The sequence below is a fragment of the Cavia porcellus genome, unplaced genomic scaffold, assembly GCF_034190915.1.
Source record: "Cavia porcellus strain 051 isolate PalLab524CR breed Dunkin Hartley unplaced genomic scaffold, mCavPor4.1 scaffold_24, whole genome shotgun sequence".
NCBI classification, from domain to species: Eukaryota; Metazoa; Chordata; class Mammalia; order Rodentia; family Caviidae; genus Cavia; species Cavia porcellus.
In genome coordinates, this window is record NW_026947507.1 from 26,580,697 (window position 1) to 26,604,980 (window position 24,284).

Genomic DNA, 24,284 nt, shown 5'->3' on the forward strand with positions numbered 1-24,284 from the left:
CAAGGGAGGTCTGGAAAAACAAGAGAATAGAAGGAAATGTAGAAACAAAGCTTTTGTAAAGAAAGAGGGGAAGAGGGCTTGAAGGGAGGGGAGGGGAATGAGAAAAGAAAAGAAGCAACATATATCATGTACACGTATAAATTCCCTATGACAAATGTCATTATTATTTACATCTAAAATGTACTAACACAATAAGACACATCCACAAACACAAAAGAAAAACAGGGCAGGTTTATTTCAGAATAAACCTAAGAGGGGCCGCTCTGGCATGGGAGACCAGACCAGCAGCTCTCTGTCAGGCTCTGGGGTCCTTTACAGGGTCTTGGGGAGGAGGATTCAGTGAGGGGGACTGCGGCTTCCTGTCCAAGATAAGCCCGGAAAGAGCTCAAGCCTTGATGGTCGCCCGAATTCATCTCTCGCAAGCAAAGAAAGGAAACTGAACCCTGGTACTTTCTATAGGAGAAAGGAAACCGAAACTGGTGTCCAAGGTATAAAAGCCTGGCTGGAGTGGCTGGACTCGCCCAGTGCGTCCTGTCACCGGAGCGCAGGGGACACCGCGCTTCCACGGGAGATCGAGCTGGGTCGAGGCTCCGCCAACCTTTTCTAGGTTGAGCGCGCTCTCAGAGGCTCTTTGGACACTGCAGGTTCGGGGTTGGGGAAAGGGTGGAGTCTCAGGGCCAGCAAGAGGCTTGGGGAGTCCAGGTGAGGGCGGGCGAGAGCCCCGATGTCCGAGGGGGTTCGAGGTTTTCGTGCGCCTCAGAATGGAGAGGACCGGGAGGAGGCTGGGGCGCGTCTGGGCGCGGGGAGCTGGGCCCGGGAGTCCCGGTAGAGGCAGTCCAACTGTCACCGCTGCCCCAGGAGGCTGAGGCCGGTGGGTGCCAGGGAGGAAGGCAGAGACAGAGAAGCGCCCGCCCTGGTGAGCGTGGGAAGCTTAGGAACAGACAGGCTTGGCCAGCCTTGTGGGATCTTCTCCAAAAATTAACCTGGGCTTCTGAGGAATAATTAAGGGACCTCAGATCTGAGCACAGCTAATGAAGGTGGAGGCCAAAAGGGAGTTTGCTGCCTTCACAGAATGAAGCACAGCAGGGTGCATCACACTTGCAGAATCAGAATCTGCATTTTCCTAAGCTCTCCCATGGGATTCCTGAGCACGGTTGTATTTTAGGGGCTTCAGACAATTTATGTCTTAACTCTCCTAAGAGTTGAAAGAATGTATTCACGCATAGGGGCAGGGGTTAATTTTCTATTGTGCCTAACCAATTATCAGAAACCATAGTGACTTACAGCAATACATGTTTATTGTTTTCATATTCTGTAGATGGGAAGACTAAGTCCTTCTGAGAGCATAGCACCTGGCTGAACTCAAGGAGTCTGCGGGGGCTGCCCTCTACCCCAGTAGCCTACCTGGTGCTCACTCAAGTGTTTAGAACTAGTCAAGTTCTCAAAGCTGAGGACGCAGGCTCCCTGGGTCTTTGCTGACTGTTGGCTGAGGGTTACCCTTGGCCCCTAGAGCCCGTTAGCTCCTGCTCTTTGACTGCCTCACAAGATGGCTATGCTTCCCAAGCTCTCTATCTCAACAAGTCTTTCACACTGTAACCTCGTCACAGGAGATGCTGTCCCATTAAATTCACAGTCCACAGCTCTCACCCGGAAGAGATTATTAGGCCTGTGTACCAAGACAGTGGAGTGGTGAGACCATCTCAAAATCCTGCTCACTGCCATGGGCCAGGTCTTCCCCATAGAGGAATGGGCATCTTGGATCACGCTGTGTTCTGTTCTCTTCCATGATTTCTCTTCTTTTCACTTCTTCCTTCCTCTTGCCTTTCCTTCTTCCTCTTTTCTTATGTTTTAAACATTGCTTGAATCAGATTCCAAATCCAAGTCTGACAATACTGTGACAGACTTCCAAGTTTCTTTAATTTCTTTAAATGTGTTTGTATGTCCTATAGAGACTTTCCTGGCTCTTGTGGTGCCATTTACGTTTCTATAATCTCTACAATGTCTCATAAATTAGTCCTAACTGGTAGTTTCGATCAAATTCAGTTTTAATTTCTTTTGATGAATGGTTGCTGTACAACATCATGATACACTTGTCTGTGTTTTTTATTCAGTACTTGCTCTATTTTTTGTTCTGTTCTGTCACCTGCTAATGCATTAGGAGTTATAAACTGGCCAGACCCTTGTTCTGTCTCTGTGTAGTAGTTTTATTACTTCCTGAAAGGAGAGTGTTTTGGTGCTGCAACAAGTACCAGAAAAGCAGGATAAATTCTGATTCTAGATATTATTCTTTGACATTATTTGTAGATGATACTCTGAACTTTTTGCTGGGAAAGATGAAGAACTTACCATAATTCTTATTTCTTCTATAATTCCTTTTCTGAGCCTCTTAGTTTGGTTATTATATTTTTTTATATCATCAAGATTTATCATGTTACCCAGTATTCTGTGACATTAATTTTGTTACTTGCTTCCATTGCACTAAAAGTAGAAAGCCCAGAAAACAACAATTATAAAAATTATGATTATATACGCATTGTTCCTTGTAGACACAATCTCTGTGTTTGACAAGGAAAAGTGGTTCTATATTAATGGCATTATTAATTGCAATAGACTTTCTGGATTCAAAGCATCATGAACTCTGTTATTTTTCCTTATATTTGTCTTTAATTTTCAGAATCAAAAATAATTTCAGTGTTTTTTATTGTCCTTGTCCCCCCTCACAATATGCACTTTATTTAAATAAAATACATTTAAGATATGGCTGATAGTCTTTTGATCTTCATGCCCAATAATACATTTTTGCCTTCTCAAATGGATTACATGATTTATTGGATGCAGAAATCTATTTTTAACATATTTTCCCCTTAGAAAGCTGAAAATGCTATTTTCTTTTATTAAAATATCCAGCATTTGCTTACTTTAATTCTTTGGAGTATATGCCAAACGCTATTTTAAGCATTTTGTAGCATTTGTTCATATGTTTTAAAAACTTGGAAACATAAACACAAGAAATTAACGTTATCATCTCATCTTATAGATGAGTAAATTGAGGCACAGAAAAGGTAAATAATATGACTAAAATAATTGTATATTAAGTCTGAGAGCTAGGTTTAAAACCCACACAATATGTGAGTACTATTCATGCTGTTATCCTCTTCACCTATGTTCTAGAATACAGTACTTCCATTTCTTAGCTGTCTGTTTATGTCTTTATTCTTAGAGCCATGCAACACTTAGGTGTGGTTTCCTTTTATGTCATTTCTACTCAGTGTTTGGAGATATTTTTTAATATAAGGAAGTGGGTTGTGGGTTTTTTTTTTAACTTTTTATCGGTACTGGGGATCACACTCACAACCGCCTGCTTGCAAGGCAGGTGCTTATGCCACTGAGCTAAATCCCCAGCCCCAAGAAAGTGTTTTATAAAATTTCTGATCTGATCTTTATATTACAGAAATGTGAGTTTGACCAAAGTACACAGTGAACAATAAATTTTTAAAGATCACTATAAAATACACATTGCCATGGATACTCCTCAAAATATGCAGTCTGTCACTCCAATACATTTAGCCCATCACTCTTTCCACTTTCTGAAGCAGTTCTAGAAATTCTCTTTCATGAGTGTCTTTATGAGACGTAACAAAAAATACAGTGAATGCTTCTGCCACCCAATGGAAAGATAGGCAGGTAAAACATTGCAGTGTATCTTTTACCTTACTCACGAGTTGTGGCACTGTGTGAGTTTTGGCTCTTCCCCAGAATCAAAATGACCATGAAGGGTAAGCACATTGATTTGACTCAGGTCTTTAAGGCAGCCATGACAGCACAAGTAAAGACATTTAGGAAAAACAACTTCAGAATATGCCATGTACAGAAACCTAATAACTTCAGTGAATATAAACCTATTTCATAAGCATGTGCTAATATAATAATAAGAATGAAAATGGGGAAAGAAGATTTAGAGGTAATGGTGGGGAGGTAGTTGAAAATGAGATTAAAGAAAAAAGGAACAAGCTACATTATGTAAAGGTGCCTAGTGCTTAAGGTGGATATAAGTTTCATGTACTGCATGTTTGCTAAAAACATACAATAAAATAAAGTGGCAAGAATGACAGAATGCATTTGAAGCCAGAGAGATCATTCGGAGGGGGCTTTTTGATAATGTGACTTTTATTGTGATAAATTGAAGAATAGTTAAACATTCATTATATTTTTATCACACCTTATATTGATTAATTTTATGGCTACCTATTTTGGAATCCTGATTCTTTTAACACTGCCACTGCTAGTAGGTAGACTTAGAACTTTTGTGTTACTTTGTGTTAGTTGCTAAGATAAAATAATTGACATCTACCATTAAAGGAAGAAAATGTTATTTAGCCTACAGGTTGTAGACGTTTCAGTTCATAATTATCTGGGTTCCAACTCAGCTTGGCTTGGCAGAATGGCATCTTAACAGCATTTTTTCCCTTTTTATCTTATTCAGGCTAATCAGCAAGTAGCACACCCTTACTCCACCCAGTTCCTGGAGCCTAGCACTGTACCATGGGTCAGTTCCAACACTGCATACCCTAGATCCAGCCACCTTTGAAAAAGTACCACCCATGATTACATGAGGTTTTGGGGGGACATCTAACACAAGCCATAACAAACTTTTTCACCTGCCATCAGCATTTCATAGTATGTTTTCCTATTTTTTTATCTGGTTATCATATTTTACTTCTTCCCCATAAAAAATCTTTTGAACTCTCTCACGCCAAGATTGATTGCAAAATTGATATTACCACAGGCTATATTTATTCTTGTGCTTATTATTTTTTCTGAAATTGTGTGTTTGTAATTTTGACAGCATTAGCTCTCACTCTGTCTCTTTGCTGAGGATGACTAGTATTTTATTTGTAATAATTTTTGACAACACTAATTAAAATTCTTTGAAGATCTGCTCTGTTCCTGAATTATGGTTATTCACATGGTTTATGGTGATTTTTGCTTCTGTTTTTTTCATCTCAGGTGACTGGAGATTCTAATGTGTGTGTGTGTGTGTGTGTGTGTGTGTGTATGTGTTTTCAGCAATTATGGCAGGTATACAGGTGGTTGATAATATTTTCTGCTTGCCTTTCCTTAAATGAGCCAGGATGAGAAGTGGGCCTAATAACTGAATTTACCTAAGTGTTAAAGCTTGTATGTGTTTAGGGTGAAGTTTAACAGGAAAGCTTTCTATAGGAGACGTGAGAGGAGAGTAGATAGACAGGCTATGGAATCTCTTGGTTGTCCAGGAAAGGAAAGTTTTATTCCTCCACCATGGCTATTATTGAAAAGAGGCATCTTGTCCCACTGGCACCCAAGTCTCATGGGGAGTTAAGGATATTTAATTTAACAACTTTAATTAAATTTATTCATATTATTTCTTCAATTCCTGAGTTGTTAGGACATTAATACTAAGGAATTTGTTTGGTGTGAGCTACTTAATAAATGGAGTGATTTGATATTTGGTTCATCCAAGTAGTTTCATGGTAATATTAAGGGTGCTGTGAATGTGGCAACCTATGAATGAACTTATTTCCCCATGTAGACACTATCCTTTCTGAGGCTCTCTTTTTCTGTGTAACACTGAGGTTAATTTTGTCTTGCTTACTCAGTTCTATTTCTCCTTACCTGCTCAATCTGTCGGTTTGGAAAACTGGAAGAAGATAGTACAGCTACTGTGTAATTAATGAAGTTGGGAGTTGCTTGAGAAGTGTGAGTTTTCAGGAAAATGTTTCAACTCATTACCTGGGCACAGGACCCTTCAAAATCTGATCCATACTTATCTTACCAACGTCATCTCCTGTCAGTCACTGTGTGCTTTGACATGCGGAATGACCTGCAGAATGTCAAATTGCTTATGTGGCTCCACATCTCTGCACAGTAAACAGGTGCTGTTTTTGCTACCTTGAATACCGTCCTTGATATCTCTTGTATTCTCCAACATGCTTCCATAATTAACCATCTTTTCACTTGTGCTCAAAACCTTCAGAACACAGGACTCTGATCCCTGCAGCTCAACTGAAGAATTCATTCCTTGCTGGTTTCCTATGCCATTGCTATTGGGACAATCAGCATGTTACACTATAGTGTTTGATTTTATGCACTTTAAGTCCCCACTGGGTTGTGAGGATCATGCTCCACATATCCGTGCCCATGTTGCAGCAAACACAATACTGGATGAAGAGCAGATTCTCGATAAATCTTTGGAAAAGACAATGAATGGGTCATTGGGAAATCCTTCTTAGACTCCTAGCTCCATTGTTTCCTAAATGTTCCAGTGCACAATAATTTCTTCTTTCCTCAAATGTACTCGTTTTTAAAGTCACATATTTTCTTTATCATTTGAATATTGAAGCATGCATTACCACTATATGTTTCTGTTCTTTAATGTCATGGAATAAGAGTGTCTATTTATCTGACTACCTATCTTCCATTCTATTTAATGTTTAACACCACTAACAGATTGTATGGCAAATATCTCAGTATTTGTTTTCATGACAAAATGCTCAAGGGTTCTTCCTTCTACCTCATTAATTCTTTCTCAGTTTTATTTGCAGACTCTTTGTTCTCTCTGATGCCATTTATTAAATATTACTAATCCTAAAAATTGACTTTTGTCCTTTTATCTTCTTCCATGATGCTGTCTCTTTCTGTCCAAAGAAGCTCATCTGTACCAAGTGTCCATCTTTACACTAACACTCAGATGACTCCTATGTTCAAATCTAACTCATACTTGTATTTGACCTGTAGGCCTGTATATTTACTGCTTCTACAACATGGTTAATGGTAAGTCTCGAAGAACCAGCCAAGTTCAGGTTGTTCACGAGTGAACTCATTATTTTTGTCTCACTTGAATCCCATCTTGTGGTTCTCAGTCTTGGAATGGGTCAGTCATCCATTTCTTTGTAGGAGTAAGAACCTTATGAGTCATTTTGATAACCCCTTTTTAAAAGCTTTCTTCTTTATCCATATCTGATACTTTATTAAAATATCTCAAATTCTCCTTCTAAATATACTTCAAAAGAATCTGTATTTTTCTAGTATTTTTAAAAACTAAAGCCCCCATCACATTACAGTTGTGCCAAACTACTGTACCATCATCACCCATCTGAATAATAGCTTATGTTTTGCTCTATTGACCAAAATTTTACTCCCATTCTATTTGATGTACTCTAGTTGGAGTAATATTTTCTGAATTCAAAGTCATTAGAACATCACCAGCTACTTTTTAATGGCTACTTTTACATTCCAGGATGGAGAGAAAATTCTGCAACATGGCCACAAAGGCTCCCATGCCTTAATATTTCTTTCTGGCTCACCTGTCCTTTTTGCTCACTTTCTCTATCCCTGCTCTGTTGTTTTAAGAACCTGGGGCTATCCATATTCCTCATGCCACAGGCCTGGTACATGTGGTGTTGATGTTCCCTTTGCTGTGAATACTACTTTCCTCATTTTTTTACCTAATTCCTGTTTAATCCCTTTGAACTCATCTGTAGTGTGTTTATTTAGGAAAGCTTCCTCTGAACTTGAAATTTTTATATTTGTGATTTCCCATTGTTTAAATGACTATATCATTAATGATTTTTTTGTGTGTAATAGCTTTGCAGTTCCTTGAGAGTTCAGTGCATGTTGACTGTGATGACTATGATCATTCTTATATTTCCAGCACCTAAAGTTTTGCTTGACACATGCAGTCAGTCAGTGCATAATTTCTAATTTTTCCCTTTTTTTGCAGGTCTGCCATTTTCATGACTAATTGCCATTTAGAGCAAGCAGAGTACTGGATGCTGTGTTGAATAACTGCCAGTTCCAATTGAAGGCAGAGATGGCAGCAAGAAGCGGTAATTTTCAATTTTAAGTACTTAAAGAATTATAAAATATAATCTATGTAGAGTTAAAGCAATAAAATAATTATATTACTGTTTTTTATTTTTCAAATAATAATTAAACCTGAATGCATTTAAAAACAATTGACAAAAAAAGTCTTTTTTTTTTTTTAGATAAATGCACAATGTTTTTAGAGCATATGTCGCAGTATATTTTGAAACATTTGCCAAAGGCTGAGTGAGTATCTTTGTGAAATAAGGTGCTGTGAGACAATATATTTTCCTGTTGTTATGTATATGTATTTGGCCTCATACTGATTTGTCTTTATCTATCTCAGTAGGTATAAATATATATATATATATACATGCATAATATATATTATATCTATATAGATATATGGAATTATATACACTGAGTGAATTCAATTATTCATGATAATTGTAAAATGATAAGGACAATGCTACTTCTTTTTGGGCCTCATTTAAATAATATATTTTAATTCTCTATTTTTTGTTTTAGGTATTCAAGTTTACTCAATGATTTTGTTGAGTCCGAATTTTTTCTCATTGATGGGGACTCATTACTTATCACATGTATATGTGAGAAATTATTAAAGCCAGGACAGAATCTCCATTTCTTCTACCTGGTTGAACTTTATCTCATGGATCTTATTAATAAAGGAGGACAATTTGCCATAGTTTTCTTCCAGGTAACATAACAGTTGAGTTTGTTTCTATGACTTCAGAACTAAAACAAAATTCTTTAAATTATAAGTAGGTTCCTGTTATTACAAAGTAAAATACAACTTGAAAATTTAGAAGGACTGAAATGAAAAAGAGGAAAAAAAATTACCCAAACTCCAGAATTGAGCAATGACCGTGTCAGTTTATTATTGCCTTTTATTTTCAATAGAAGAATTTTATTCTAAGGATACACTGAGTCATGCTGGTGGGTTAAATATTTCAACAGGGGTCAAATTGTCCCACTTCTTCACCTCTGAGTACTAATTCTGTTACAAAACTCAGCAGTAAATTTACCTCAGTACAAAATAAAATATATTTGAGTCTAAGAAAAATGATTTGCATTTATTTGCTCAGTAGTAAATATCTGTAAGAAAATACCACATTTGGTTTTCTTAGGATGGAACTAATAACATTTGACATAACAATGATTTCAAATACAGGTATGCATCACCTCTACTACTCCTTCCTAATTCTACTCTGAAAGGTAACTAATATGGTATTTGAATACTTTGGTATGGTTCTATCTGTTCCCTTTGCATTCCACTATTGGGTCCTGACCTTGATCCCCAATCTCCCAAACGAATGTACAGCGAAGGCTTAAATAAATGAGACAGGTGGTGTGATTTTTAGGGCTCCAGGAGGGTCAAAACCATTAGCTGAGTTCAAGACTCTGAAGGCTAAGACAAAGACTTCTGTGGACCTCCCATTTTTATTAGGTCCAAAACAAAAGGAAACTGAGGAAAGAACAGGCATAGAGCAAGACTTTGGGAGTCACTTCAAAGACTTCTCTAAGTAATGCCATGTCACTTTAGGAGGCCCGCCTTATCTTCGTGATGACATTTCTGGTAGGACTGAGACTGTAGGAGTAATTCCTGCACTGCAGTCTCTGTCCACTTAATTGATGTTTGAGCCAAGTGTCCCCAGGTGTGGCCTTATCTTGCCCTTTGAGGTATCTCTGGCCTCACAGGCCACTACAGGCTTCAGCCAGGACCAGTGATTCATAGAGGTTCACTTACTATGAATCAGCTCCTCTCGCCAGGCAAGGGACCTAGGCAGGCCTAGGATAGATTCACAGATAAACATAGAAAGCCAGTTAGTTAATTTTAAATCCTGCTCAGAGCTGCTTCATAGTGGTCTTCAACATTCCACATTCTTGTTATAATCCTGAATATTGTTGAATGTTGTCCAGCAACATTATTAGAAAACAGCCAGCATTCTGAGCTAAAGTTTACAAATTACACATATTACTTTTTTTTGTACCGGGAATCGACCTCACACTTGCCAGGCAGGTCCTGTGCCACTGGGCTATATTCCCAGTTGTAACACATTACTTTGGTCTGCTGAGATAAACCTAAAGAATGAAGAAAGGTATCCATGACCTGGAGCAATCCTCTTGAGCAAAGAGAGACAGCTCTGCTCTCCAGGAGTGATAATATATACCCACCACTTGCTTTTTTAAATATATTTTTTGTCCATTTTCTTTTTAAAATGAGATTAGAAAAGAAAAGAATTAGTGAATGGGAAGGCAAAATATGGTAAACCCAGAGTATCATGTTTGTAGAGAGGGGATACATGTTTTTAAACCCAAATTGTGATTTATAAAAAAAATAGTGGTCAAATGTAAAGGTCTAATCCCTTGCTGTATAACATTAAAAAAACTGTGTTGCATTTTATTTCTTTAACACTTTACTGGTGTCTTAACCAAGTAAACTAGTGAACTGCACAATGAAACTTTCAAAATAACATGGTTCACCGTCTCTCCCTTACAGGATGCTGAGTACACATATTTCAGTGCTCCTGAGCTACTTCCTTTGAGAACTGCTTTAATTCTTCATCTTCAGAAAAATACCCACATTAATGTTTGCACTCAATTTACTGGCTGCTTATCAAAGGAGTGGAAAATGTTCTTGGATGAAAATTATCCATATTTCCTGGTAATTGCTGATGAAGGCCTGAACCATCTGCAAACACACCTTTTCAACTTTTTCATTGTTCAGTCTTGGTCAGTGAGGGTCAATGTTGTGCTTTTCTCTGGGCAAACAGCTGATATTCTTCGACTGTATGCATACTTTATGCCAAGTGTATACCAGAACCAGTGTTTTTTCAAGAAGGTAAATTTTATCTGAAAAATAATGTTCTTATAGAATTGTAAAAATTTTCTATGTTACTCAGTTTTGTTTTGACATTTTATACGGGAATTATCAAAGATCTAGCAGGAAGACAGAAAATTGAAAACAATAATTGTGATAAATAATATCAGTAATTCAAATGTACTTATTTAATACTTATTGTTACATAATAGTGCTTGATGCTTTTCTTGAATGATTTTTGTTTCATTTTCACAGTGATAGGGCCTATATTAATACCACAAAAATTTTACAGGTGAGGAGATAGGTATCTGAATGGTTTGCTGATCATCAACACAAAATGGGCAATAAACCATGCATCTGAAAAAACACAGTGCAGCTCTGACCTGTATATTCTTTTTTTTTTTTTTTTGAGACACTGTTTCACTATGAAGTTCAGGCTTGCCTCAAACTTGCAGCAATTCTCCTGCCTCAGCCTCCCAAGTTCTGGGATTACAGCGCACATCACTATGCCTGGCTGCCTGTACATTCTTAACCATTGTGTGGTATATTTACTCCAATTTAATGAAGGCCAGGGTTGCATTAAGGCAAAAATTATGTCTGTGCCGCTGAAACACATGTGTAATGAGCTTAACATGGTTTCCTTTAATAAATAGCACAGTGAAGCAGGTTAATGGGGAAGGAAAAGATTTTTTCTTTAATATTAACTTATTAGCAGGAAAAATTTTCAGGTTTTTAGAAATTTAGTTTAATGCTCCTATTATTTTGTAGTATTGTTAGGTCTGCCAACTACTTTATGGAAAGTTTTGAAGTAAAAATGTATATTGACTTTATAAACAAATCTAGTTTCTATTTATTTTTACTACTTGTAGTGAATTCTGAATATTAAGATTATCCTATATTTCAAAAAAGTATTTTGGGGTCAGTTAACATTTGAGAACTGGGCCAAACCCTTAGTGTATTTGTAGACATCCAGATGATTTTTATGAATATTAAAATAGTTTGCTTTGTTTTGGTTAGCATTCCTATCATTAAATTAATTCTGATTCTGCTTGTCTGCTGTAAGAGATTCACTTTTATATTAGAAAGAAGCATTACTATCATTGAGTTCATTTCATTTTGTTAGGGCAACTTACTAATCTCAGTTTTAAGAGCCTCTTGCAAACATCTTTCTCAATTCCTCCTAAAGAATAATTTTTCTTTCTTAAATAAAGGATTCCATTTCAGGTAAAATAATGTTTTTCTGACTTAGTTGAACATTCACCTTAAAGAGTTTTAATTAACCAATGTGAAGACTATCTGTAATAGAATTAAAACGCAATGAGATACATTTTATTAGTTCTCTTGAGTGCTACATGAAAACAGCTAACATGATGGTGGCTGATATTGGTGTGATAGCTGTGGGAATTTTATGCTATTAATGTATATGTTTGAAATTTGCCATAATAAAACATGCTTTATGGGAGAGTGTCACAATGTTTTATAATTAGATTGTGATTGTGATTACACAACTTGATGAATTTACTAAAAGACATTGAATTGTATATTTAATGTAAGTGACATTTATATTGTTTTAGTTGTGTCACTGTGAAACTACTAAAAAAACGAAGCCTACCATGTATCTAGCAAAGATAAAATAGTGCACTCAGGCAGACTTTCAAAAGATTACAAAATACCTGCAATTACATTAATGTAATTTCTTAAATGTAGAAATATAGTGTAATGGTTACATCTTAAATGTCTGATTTTCTATACTTGCAACACATTTAGATGTCAGTTTACTTGAACTTTTGTTTTTGTTTTTACAGAATGAAAAGGTGATTCAAAATGCTTATAGAACCCTGCTTAGACAATTGAAAAACCATAGAGTTTTCGCATTAGAACCTCTTTTCAAAAATTTAACATCAAAACATATGATGGAAGAGGTAATGATATGTTTAAAAGAACTTTTTTTGATTTTTTAATTATAGAAAGGTTTCAAAAATAATTTGTTTCCTATTACTTATTTTCCAGTTTCCTCTGATGATAATTTCTTATATAAAAATGGTGCATTTATCAAAACTAGAAAATTATCATTGGTGTAGTATTGCTAACTCAGTGTCACATCTTATTTTTACTTATTTTTACACACATGCGCACAGACACACACCCACACACCCCCACACACACTTATATGTATGTATTTGGTTTCTGTTTTCCTCCAATCTGAAATAGTTTAAGTCTTTCCTTGTCATTCATGACTTTGATAATTTTGAAGCATGTTGATAGTTATATAAAAATATACTTCAGTTTGGGCTGGTCTGATGCTCTGTACTGATTGCATGTACTGATGCATTTTTAGTAAAGGTGTCATTGAATTAATGCTGCATGCTCTGTGCATGGTAGCAAAGGGTTAATGGTGATTCTATCTTCACTCTGGTCAAGCTGGGACCTTGAGAGCTTTCTCCCTTATAAAGTTACTATCATCCCTATGCAACAAATAAGCACCTTGGGGGAGATGCTTGGTGACTATTCAAATTTTGTTTATTCCTAAATCATTGCTCATTAATTTTAGCATTCATCAGTGGATCTTGTCTGCAATAGGTATTATTGATGTTTTTGCCTAATGATGACTTTCTATTTAATTCTTTACTTTCATATTTATTAAATGGACTTCTACCATAAATGGAGCTATCTTAGTTTTACCATGTAAGGACTAATAAGTATCTAATCAATAAGCTAAAATCCAATATTACAATAATTTTGCTGCTTGTACTGTTCCAGGTTTGAGCATAGAGACTCCTTTTTGTTGGCACTTGTATACTTTACCCACTTCCTTTATTTTGAGCATTTTCTTGCTTTTTGAAATCCCAAGATGTTATAGCCTCATCTTGTTTTTTTCTTTCCCTGCTATGAAATTGTCACTTTTCCAAAGAGTTCTGGTTACAATTTTCTTTTTTTTAAATGGGGTTGAGAAATCAAGAGATGGAAACTGTGTTTGTTCATGGCTACTGGACACTATGACTCTTCAGAGATCAAACTAGGAAATATCTGTATACTAACCCTCTGTAAGCGTGAGTCTACAGTTTTATTTATCTTTCCACCCACTTACATGTCATCTTCTTTGTGCCCTGTACCAAATGTCATGCATTCATATTATTCTCTTTTACTACATTTCAATTTTGTAGCTTCATTTTAAACTTCTGTTTGTCACTTCTATACCAATTATGAAAAGTTTAACTTTATTTAACTATAATGTATTTATTCACTCATTTGTATTATAGACGTAAACTAGTATTAGAATTTCTAAATTTATCCTGTGAGAACCATCCACTGAGTAGATTATATCAGTTCTGTGCAGTTCTTTTCTCTCATGTACCCTTGACTTATGAACTCAATTCATCCCGAGGACTGGTTGTAACTCAAGTTTTCTATTAAAGCTTCAGGCTTCTCTAAAAGCCTTTAGTCTCTTTCCTGTATAAAGCAAATCTCAGTGTCCTTAGAGAGACATAGGCCCAGGTTTTCTCAAATAGCTCTGTACAGTAGAGAATGTTGTAATGTTCCCTTCATACCTCTTCAAGGGTTAAATCTGTGTCCGAGACCATCTAGAAGCACAAGCAGCCAGCGTTCAGGTCAAAATCCAAGTTGTTTGTATGTCAGGCTGGTCCTAACTTGAGGTTCTACTATATCTAGTTTTAAAATATTTTAATATAAGCATACCTTGGTGCTCAATTGCATTGAAACCTGTTGAATTTGGTACTTGATGACAGTTTTGTCACTGTATTTAATTGTTTAGTGTTCACCACACAAGCTAGAATTTGTCAGTTGACTGCTTCATGACTTACTTCCCTTCCAAGGCAAAATAGTTCATTTTGTACTTCTTGATTTTGCTATTCTTTGTGTCGCCTCCCAGAACTGATTAACAAAAGTACTACAATCTTTGTCAAAAATATTCAGGTTAGTTTATTCCTTACCCATCTCCTTTTGTAAGGCTATGTTACTGCTGACATAGTTAGGTTTATTGGTGAGAGACCAGAGAACCTACGCCCATGCCTCTACCACCCACCAGACACACATAAAGGTATCCCTTATCAATACATGGTAGTAATTTAAAATTTTTGAAAATTGGCTTTTGCAAATAACTCTGTGATAAACATGTCAACACATAAATCTTGGTGCATAGTTTGGACTAAGCATTTATGCTAGATCCCTAGAACTTCCTAGAACTTGATACTCAAAAAGCATCAACATATTTAAGGGTAACTATATGGATTATCAAATAGCTTTGCATTTAAGTCTGTGCCTATTTTTTGCTCTGATTAGCAAAAAATAAAAGAAATAATACACCACATTTTTCAGTTCTGCCTGTTATCATTAAAATATTTTGTTAATTTGAAAGTCAAAATATGCAAATGTTAAAATAATTATTAAAATAGTTGAATATTTTCCTGTTTTAATAATATTTGCCTTTCTTTTGAGCATTATAGTGTTATTTAAGTGTTGGGCATTTTTGTATTGATTTGTACAAGATATTTGCATATTTATATTTTGAATGGTTTCACTGAATAATTAATTATAATTCATTGTAGTCTTGTTTATTCACTTTTTTAATACAATTTCTCCTATCATTTATGAATAAAATATTTTTCTAAATATCATGATGTAAGAACCCACGGGAGTTCTTGAACCCAAACTGTGAATCTGCCTGGCCTCTGCAGCCCAGCAACTCTCAGAGCAAAAGTGGTTTCCCTGACGAGAGTCATGGTGCGGCAGTGGTCACCTTGGTGGCCTGGGCAGTGGCCGAGGTGGGTGCGGCCAGAGCCTGGGAGCAGAGCAGGCGCCGCCACAAATGATGGCTGCCTTAATACTTAAAGTGGAATTCATCCTTTCCAGCTTCAAAACTGGAAGCACAAAGTCTAACAAAGAAAGCAGAATTCAAAGGTACAACAGAAAAATTTAAAAATCAAGTTATTATTATAAAAAATAAATATAGCCATTTCTATACACACACACATAAAATCAAGACTTCAGAATTGCTGGAAGAATTGGGAAATAAAATTAACAGCAGGAAATGGAAAGAGCAAAAATCCAGCAACGATTAGCCCAAATATATAACAATGTAAGGAAACATCAGCATCAGTTAAAAGATGTGAAGCCTACACCTGATTTTGTTGAAGAGTTCAGAGAAGTGATGGAAGAAATTGAACATGCAATTAACACTTGTAAAGAAGAGCGAAGACATACATGATAAGCTTATTAAGGAACAGAAAACAACAAATAATGACTTGAATGCCATATTGAGACAAATTGATTCACGGGCCTTAGGTAATTCAGAAACAAGGGAGCTTTCAGAGCAATCTCAAGCAAAGTTCCCATAGGCAAAATGAGACCAAAACCTCTTCTAGAAGCCGTGATTGGTTTTGAAAAATTCCTTCAGCAAACAGGAGGACAACAGGAGGCTGGGGCAATTATGACCATGAGAACTTCGTAAAGATAAGAAACAAACATAAGAAGAAGCCTGCACTTATGAGAGAAGTTCTAGAACACCTTCCAGGAAGAATGCAGGATGAATTTCAACAGCATGAGAAATGGTATCAAAAGTTTCTGGTTCTAGAAGAGAGAAAAAAGTCTATTCACAACTGGAAAACTAAAAAGCAGCAAGAGAAGCATGAAATTTTCAAGTTCCAAAGAGAAAGCATACAACATTCCTGTTCCTTCATAATAAACCAGAAGGCAGTTAAAAGCAAAATGAAGAAGGAAAAAAAAAAAAAAAAAAAAGAAACGGAAGCTGGCAACTGAAGCTTGAAAAACAGAAACATATCCAACTGTCCATGAAATATGCTTCTAAGTTAAAAGAAGAGGAAGAGAAAGAAAAATAAAAAAACAGCAAAAAGAGCACCAACACTAACTTAAATTAAAATTACTACCAGAGGGCTGGGGATTTAGTTCAGCGGCGTAAGTGCCTGCCTTGCAAGCACGCTATCATGAGTTCAATCCCTGGTACCAATTAAAAAAAAAATTACTACTAGAAAGTTACACTCAGCAGAAAAAAGAACAGGAAGAATTTCTGAGGCTTAGAAAGGAGAAGAAAGGGCAGAAAAAAGGAAAACTGTTGCTGATGAAATTACTAGATTTCAAGAAAGATTTATAGAAAGTTGAGTTGAAAATTCTAGGTAGATAGGCAAAAGAGGAGGAAAAGGCAGGGGGAAAAAACCCAACCAAACGTAACTGGCAAACTTAAAGGAAAAGTTTGAAAATAATGTTAGGTGGACATCCCTCCAGACTTTTCAAACTTACCAAATGTTGGGAAGAATGGACCAAAACCACAGCACCGACAGGCTCTGGGCCACTTCTACATATCCCACACAAGGCTACTCCAACCTGCAGACAAGGAATTTAGAGAAAAACATGAGATAATGGAACTGCTGTTCATTTGACGGGAGTTCTAGCATGTTCTGCAATACCAAGAGGGTATGACTAACTATATTCTTTTAAATATTAATCTGATTGATTATTGTGCTGTGTATAAATTGAGAGGTATTTTAAGTTTCATGCTGCATCATGAATGGTTCCTGTTTCTTCTAAAAGGGTATTTAGAAGATATATTATTGATATAAAAGTTATTTATATAAATTTATGTTACAAGAATGATCCATTTAAGTGCTCAAAGCATGTCAGAGATACTTTGTTTTTGTCATGGCATAGAAAAATGTTGAGACAATCATAGAGAAATGTTTTTTAAACCAAAATTTTGTAACTTTTGTAATTTTTAAGTAAGTTAAAGAGTTACAAAATAATTTAGTACTTTTTCTAAGTTTAACAAATTGATAGTTCGTCAATCGTTACATTTTTGTGTAATAAATATTTTGTATTTTAAAAAAATATCATGACATGCTACAATTTTCTTAATAACAGGCTTATGAGACTGTATGTCTGCTTCAGCAAGTCTGGCCAGAAGGATCTGACATTCGACGAGTTCTTTGTGTTACTTCGTGCTCACTGTCTTTAGGAATGTACCATCACTTCTTAGAAAACAGAAAGGAGACTACTGCTAAAGAGGAGACTAACAACAACAAGGTGTGACTATTACAACTTTACTGGCAAACTTTACTGCTCCCCACTTTTGGCTTTTATTATCATCTAACATTTCTCTTCTGATACTGAAATTATTGCATAATTTCTACAATAGGAAAAACACTAGAATTTATCATATTTTTACTTTAGTTTTTGTAGTACTGGAAATTAAGTTTATGGTCTTATGTATGCTAAAAAACCTAGAATTTATATTGTCCCATTTAATTAAATATATCCACTTTATTGTTATTGGGCATACTTTTTAGATACACTGCCATCCATGGGGTCTCTTCAACTAATTTGCAGTATTAGTTTTAATACGTGATGCCTTCAACATAACAGAGCTTTTAATGTACGAATTCAATCTTGTGGAATCCCCTGTGATTGTAACTTCATTAGCTGCTTGATCAGCTCATGTAATGTTTGGCTTAACTAAAAATTCTGAGAAATATCTCATGCTAAATGGTATTAAACTGAATGTTTCCATTCTACTTTACCTCAAATACATATTAATGCTTAAAATCATTGTCACAAAAATGAAGTGAAGAAAATCTCATAATCTCTATGTGGCAGAGCAGTGCTGTCAGCTGTTGTAGTTCTGCGTTCTTTCATAGCTGGCTATTCTCTGACTCATCTTCCATGTTTTATTTAGGTGACAAGCAATTGCTTAACCCTGCAAGATGCAGAGGATTTGTGCAAACTGCATTGTCTCAGCGTGGTTTTTCTTCTACACATACCTCTTTCTCAGAGAGCTCGTTCTAGATTCATCACGTCCCATTGGATTAAGGACACTCAGATATTCTTTAGAATGGTAAATGTAATTGCTACTGGTTTGGTACTTTTGTCTCAACTGTTTGCTATGTAAAAGCCTCAATATCCTTCAAAATAGACTCATATGGGGACAATATTAGCCCTTTAAAAGAGCTTTTAAAGGTTAGTAACCTAAATGAATCAGTTGATGAATTTCAACATATATATGAATATATATATATATATATATATACATATATATATATGAATGAAAAATAAACATTTTTCTTCCTTTAAATCTCTGTCAAGCTCAAGGTTTTACGTTATCAACTATTGGAGAATGCTGGTGAACATTGTGTTCTGTTCTGTTCTGTTCTGTTCTGTTCTGTAGGAAAGCTAAAGAAATTAGTGTCATGTTTTGTTATTGTTTGTTATGGATGATATCTAGTGAAAATTTGGAGACTTAGGGAAATAGAAAGCAAAGACAAAATGAAGATTTCCAGAGACCCACCACTTAATTGTAAATTGGTTTATTTTCTTCAGTTGAAACATCTAGATTTTTCTGTTGTTTCCCATGTTATAAACACACGTATTTTTCCTTTTCATGTATTTTTCCATTTTCATATGTTTTTCTATTTTATTTTATAACATTTTAAGCATCACTATTAGTGGCTACTAGTTATCTTTTAATGGAAGTACCATAGTTGACTTACCCATTTCTTTGTCATATAATACACACATACACACACTATAACACAAACATATATACATAGAATATACATAAACTTTTTTTATTGCATTTTACATGTTCTTATATTTTTTAAATGTATATTTTTTGGGTTTAATACCAAAAATGGTATTAAGTGAATTAATTGACATGAATTTTTTTTTAAAAAGAACCTTGGCACACATAATCAAAATGGTCAAGGAAGGTGATTTTTAAAATCCATGAGGGAGCCTTTCCATGCTCACCTCACATTTGAATTGGGCTAATTTGGAGGATACAGGAAGAAAGAGACACTTTTACAGTCCCATTCTGCACACAGTGGTTTTCACAGTGTGATTTTCTGAACGATATCAGCAAAATGTGGAAATTCTTAGAATTTCAAATTCTTAGGTCTCACCCCAGACCTACTGACTCAGAAGCCCAGAAATCTGCATTTCATTTAACCTTTTTGGATGAGTCTGATGCTGAAGTTTATTAACAGCTGTTCTATGACTTTGGGAAACCCTCTTTAGTGACTCATTTGTAGATAAAACTACATTGTAGTTACAAGGGCAATCTCTCTGACTTACCTGTTTGGAGCCAGCCTGTCAAATGCAATAGCCAATAGACCCAAGTGGACCCTGAGCTCCTAGAGTGTGAGTGGTCTGGATTGAGGTGTGCCATATATTTAAAAGAAATAATTTAGTATGAAAAACATGTAAATGATCTAAATTTGAAGACCCAATCTGTTAATATCTTTCAATTTGTTAGGTGTTATAATAATAAATTATCAAAATTAACTTAAAATTAAAAAACATAGCATCTGGTAAATTGAAAATAACTGCTAGCTCATTCACATTATTGAAATTGGACAATGGCAGGTTAAAGCTCCATATCAATGTCAATAAATAAGTCATTTCCATGTTAAGAACATTGTATTATGTTATTAAGGGAGTGAAGGGCACAGAAGCCTCGGTCTCCTCTCAGTTTACCTTTGCAGACGGCTTCACTAAATGAACCCAGCTCAGCTCCTGCTTCTGTCCTATGTGCTCTGACCAGAGTGAAGGCATTCTGCCTGTGTTCAGCAGGAGCATGGCCTCACACTCACGAACTTGTGCATGGGCAGCTGTGCAAGTGGATAGGGATCTTTGAGTTTGAAGGAATCAGCATCTTTTACATCTCTGGACGCTCAAAGTTGTTTTCAATATGTGGTGTCTTTATTTTAATGTTCTTTAATTTTAAATTTTTATCAGTACATATTTGTAGTGCATAATGATTGCATTTATTTAGGAGAAAGATACATACACATAACACATCTCAGTTATTTTTTTTCCTTCTCTTCCACTTACCTTTTATTCTTCCAGCATCAGAATTATTTATTTATAAGTCATTATAGAGTTAATGTTCATATATATATATTTATATATATATTAACAACTAGACTAATAGGCCAAATAACATAAAATGTACAAGATAAACTAAATCGAGGAATACTAAAATTTGGATTACAACAAATCAGAAATCTGCACAGCAAAGGAAACCATCAATAGAGTGAAGAAATAATTTACAGAATATGAAAAAAAATCTTTTGCCAGATACTCCTCAGACAAAGGAATATATCTAGACTATATAAAGACCTAAAAAATTAGATCCCCCAAATTTAAAGCCCCAGTAAAAAGTGGGCATGTGAAATGAATAGACATGGTCAGATGAATAGATACAAATGGCCATGAAATATATTCAATGTTGCTGATCATTCGGGAAATGAAAATTAAAACGACACTCCACAAGGAATGGTTGCCATCAGGAAATCAACCAATAACAAATGCTGTCAAGGAAAATGCTGGGGAGAAAGGTATCTTTCTTCATTGTTAGTGGGAATGTAGCTGATGTAACCACTGTGGAAATCAGTATAGAGAATCCTCAAAAATCTAAAACTAAAAATTCCGTTTGACTTAGCTATTTCTCTCTTAGGCATCTTCTCAGAGTCAGACATCATACCATGGTGATGTGTGCATACCCAGATTTATAACAGCATAGTTAACGATAGCAAAATTTTGGAAACCGTCTATATGCCCACCAACAGATGAGTGAATACAGCAAATGTGTTTACACACCGTAGAGGACTACTGTGCTGTCAGGAAGGGTGAAGTCGAGTCTTTTGTAGGAAAATGGATACACCTTGATATCACAAGGCCAAGTGAAGTAAATTAGATGCAAAAGCTTAAATATAATGCGGGTTTTTTCTCTTTTATTTTGGTCTGGGGAATCAAACTCAGGACTTTGTGCTTGCCAGGCAGGTGCTAAATCCCCAGTTTTCTGTTATGTGAAAAACTCAATAAATAAAATGTGAAATAAAAGACATACAATAGGAAAAAAATGAAAAAGACAAATTATACTCTTTTGATGGAAAGTACAACTGGAAAACACTGAAACCTAAGGAATGAACAGAGACACATCTGAGAGCAGAAGTTTTTCTGTAGCTCTCAAACCCTTTGTGGAGCACAGTGTGAGGAAAGAAATTCACTTAGAGGCATATACAGGCTTCACTGATTTGGGATAAAGTACTATATTTAATTCATTTTTTCTTCAGTTTTGATTGTATTTTTTGCTTTAATATTGTAAGGAATAAACATCATTGTCCAGCCTGAATTATATGAATAAGAATTCTCATTTGCTCTTTAATTTGAATATAGAAATACATAAAATCATTCTATGTTTAATGCTAATTTGAAAATTGTCAATAATTTTTATTTTCAATTTTTCAGAAAAAGTGGTGTGAATATTTCATCCTATGTAATACAAATGTTTTGGAATTTTGGAATCTGAATTTAACTCATCTTTCTGACTTAAGTGATGAACCTTTGCTGAAGAATATTACCTTTTATTATGAAAATGAAAATGTAAAAGGTATGACCTTACTATATGATAATAATTATACTTCAATCCATAGATTAGCACTATAAAAGATTTAAAAGTTTAAAGTAACTTTTTTCCTTTCTTTTTTATTTTTTTGGTACCAGGGATTGAACTCACAACCTCATGCTTCCCAGGCAGGCAGGTGCTTAGTTCGCTGAGCTAAATCCCCAGCCCTAAAATAATTTTTCAATACTTTAATTAACAATTATTTTGTTTTTTCCCAATGTTCATTTATATATGTAATTTTTATGTGATTGCAATCAGAAGGAATACTGCATTTAAAAATATTATTTCTTAGAAATACTCCAAAATATTTTTGGAAAAAAATGTTTGTTTGATATTTCCATATAATTTTAATAGTTCAAATTTTTTATTTGTATGCATGCATAATATTTCCTCGTAAAATTTCTCTAATTGATGTAACTATTTCACTCCTATTATTTAGGAAATTTTAATTTTTTCCAAAAGCTAAGCATATATGCTTATATTATATACGTAATTTGTTTTTTTTGGAATTTTTTGTAGGAATATTTTGCCTGATATTTCTTGACAGTTGAAAAATAAAATATTTTCAGAGAAATGTAACTGTTATTAAAGCTTCTTTGACAGGATATTTTGTAATTGTCAAGCACTGGAATTAATTGGCTATGTACACATTTATGATTCTTTACTAATTTTCCATCACTCAAAAAGAAGTTTTAATTTAGTTTTATTGTTCAAGGTTGCACGTGACTTTTTTTATTATCTTAAAAACAATGAAATATTTCCTATCTGTTATTACTAGAGTTACAATCCCCAGTTATTAAAAACAATTAACTTTAATGTCTACAATTTCCATTTAGATCCAGTATGGAACATATTGAAAATTTCACTAGCTAACACATATTCAGAGTTCTATGAATAGAGTCAAAATGTGTGCCTCTATGTTTGTGTAAATATCTTGTAATAGTAGGTCTCTTTAATTGTTATATAGGTCTACATTTGAACTTGGGAAGTGCCATTATGAAAGACTATGAACATCTCTGGAATACTGTGTCAAAATTGGTAAAAAAGTTCAAAGTGGGAAACCCATTTCCTTTGAGAACAACCACACTTCAGTTTCTTAAAAAGAATCCATCATCAATCAAAGGTAATGGTTACTTAATTTAATTTGAAACAAAAGCATGATTCTTCTCAAATGTTTTCAAAACACAACTATTTTAATGTATTTAAAGTATAAATAATTTTCTGATGCTATGTATTTTGATAAATGTCACATACTTGGAGTGGTAAACTATGACTGCAATTAGAAGACTTATGCTAGGCTTATAAATGATGCTGCTACAGTTTTTCCTCAAACCAATATGTGCATTGCCATATATATAAATATGTAGAGTAGTATACAGTGGTACCTCAGCTCATGAACTTAATTCATTCCATGGTTTTAGTCTCAAACCACATCAGACAAGAACTGAATCAGTTTCCCCTAAGGTGGACATTCAACCTAACCACTCAATTCAAGGATGTGAGTCTTTATTCCTAGCACTTTAGAAGCCCAGCATCACTTCTACCCACCAAGACAACAGGTTGTGCAACATCATGAGACTATCTGCTAACAAAACCAAAGACAAAAACAAAAACAAAAACTAAACAACGGGTAAATTAGGCACCAAGGAATGAAGAAGCAGTGGCACATCATGAAAGTCAGTGCCAAGCCATTGCTGCCCTGGGAACATTTGCTCTGTTAGTGATTCATGGGCTGGATCCCAGCTGTTCTGGGAGGCCACAAGAGATAAGGACAGAAGGGAGACGGTGACCAACTCTACTCAAAGCCAGGATTCTTAGCGCAAACCTCGAAGGCTAGATCTGTTTTTCAGCAGAGGAAGGTGACGAACAAATCTCACTGGACCTACAACAGTATAAATTACTCTGACAACCTGAAGTGTGAGTTTAAATTATTAGTAGAGTCGAGGCAAATTTGAGCCAGAAAATTAAAGAGATAAAAGGGATCTAACAAGTTCTTGAGAACAAGTCATAAATCCTAGTTTTTTTTTATAATTTTAAAATGAAAAAGAATAAAAATGATACAGAATTTCAAAATGAAATAATAGTAGATTAACTATGACTAATATATTGTATATTGCTCAAAGTAGTTGTTCAGATTATAAGATATAGGCATGAAAAAATAATCAAATA

At 35.0% G+C, this 24,284-nt stretch overlaps 1 protein-coding gene and 1 pseudogene across 4 annotated transcripts in view; both read left to right on the top strand.

The window, feature by feature from the left end:
• Positions 1 to 348: 348 nt before the first annotated feature.
• Ddx60 (DExD/H-box helicase 60) overlaps positions 349 to 24,284 on the top strand; it is a 72,936-nt gene continuing 49,000 nt past the window's right edge. For 3 of the 4 annotated variants that reach the window (XM_063234783.1, XM_063234785.1, XM_013151679.2), the window contains exons 1-10: positions 495 to 644; positions 7,760 to 7,865; positions 8,025 to 8,088; positions 8,371 to 8,560; positions 10,364 to 10,705; positions 12,490 to 12,606; positions 17,576 to 17,737; positions 18,387 to 18,545; positions 21,959 to 22,100; positions 23,083 to 23,238. In XM_063234783.1, coding sequence (XP_063090853.1) covers positions 7,850 to 7,865; positions 8,025 to 8,088; positions 8,371 to 8,560; positions 10,364 to 10,705; positions 12,490 to 12,606; positions 17,576 to 17,737; positions 18,387 to 18,545; positions 21,959 to 22,100; positions 23,083 to 23,238 — 1,348 coding nt within the window. In that variant the 5' untranslated portion in view covers positions 495 to 644; positions 7,760 to 7,849. The other variant, XM_063234784.1, reaches the window with a different exon arrangement.
• On the top strand, positions 12,620 to 17,569 carry LOC134472689 (coiled-coil domain-containing protein 112-like; annotated as a pseudogene).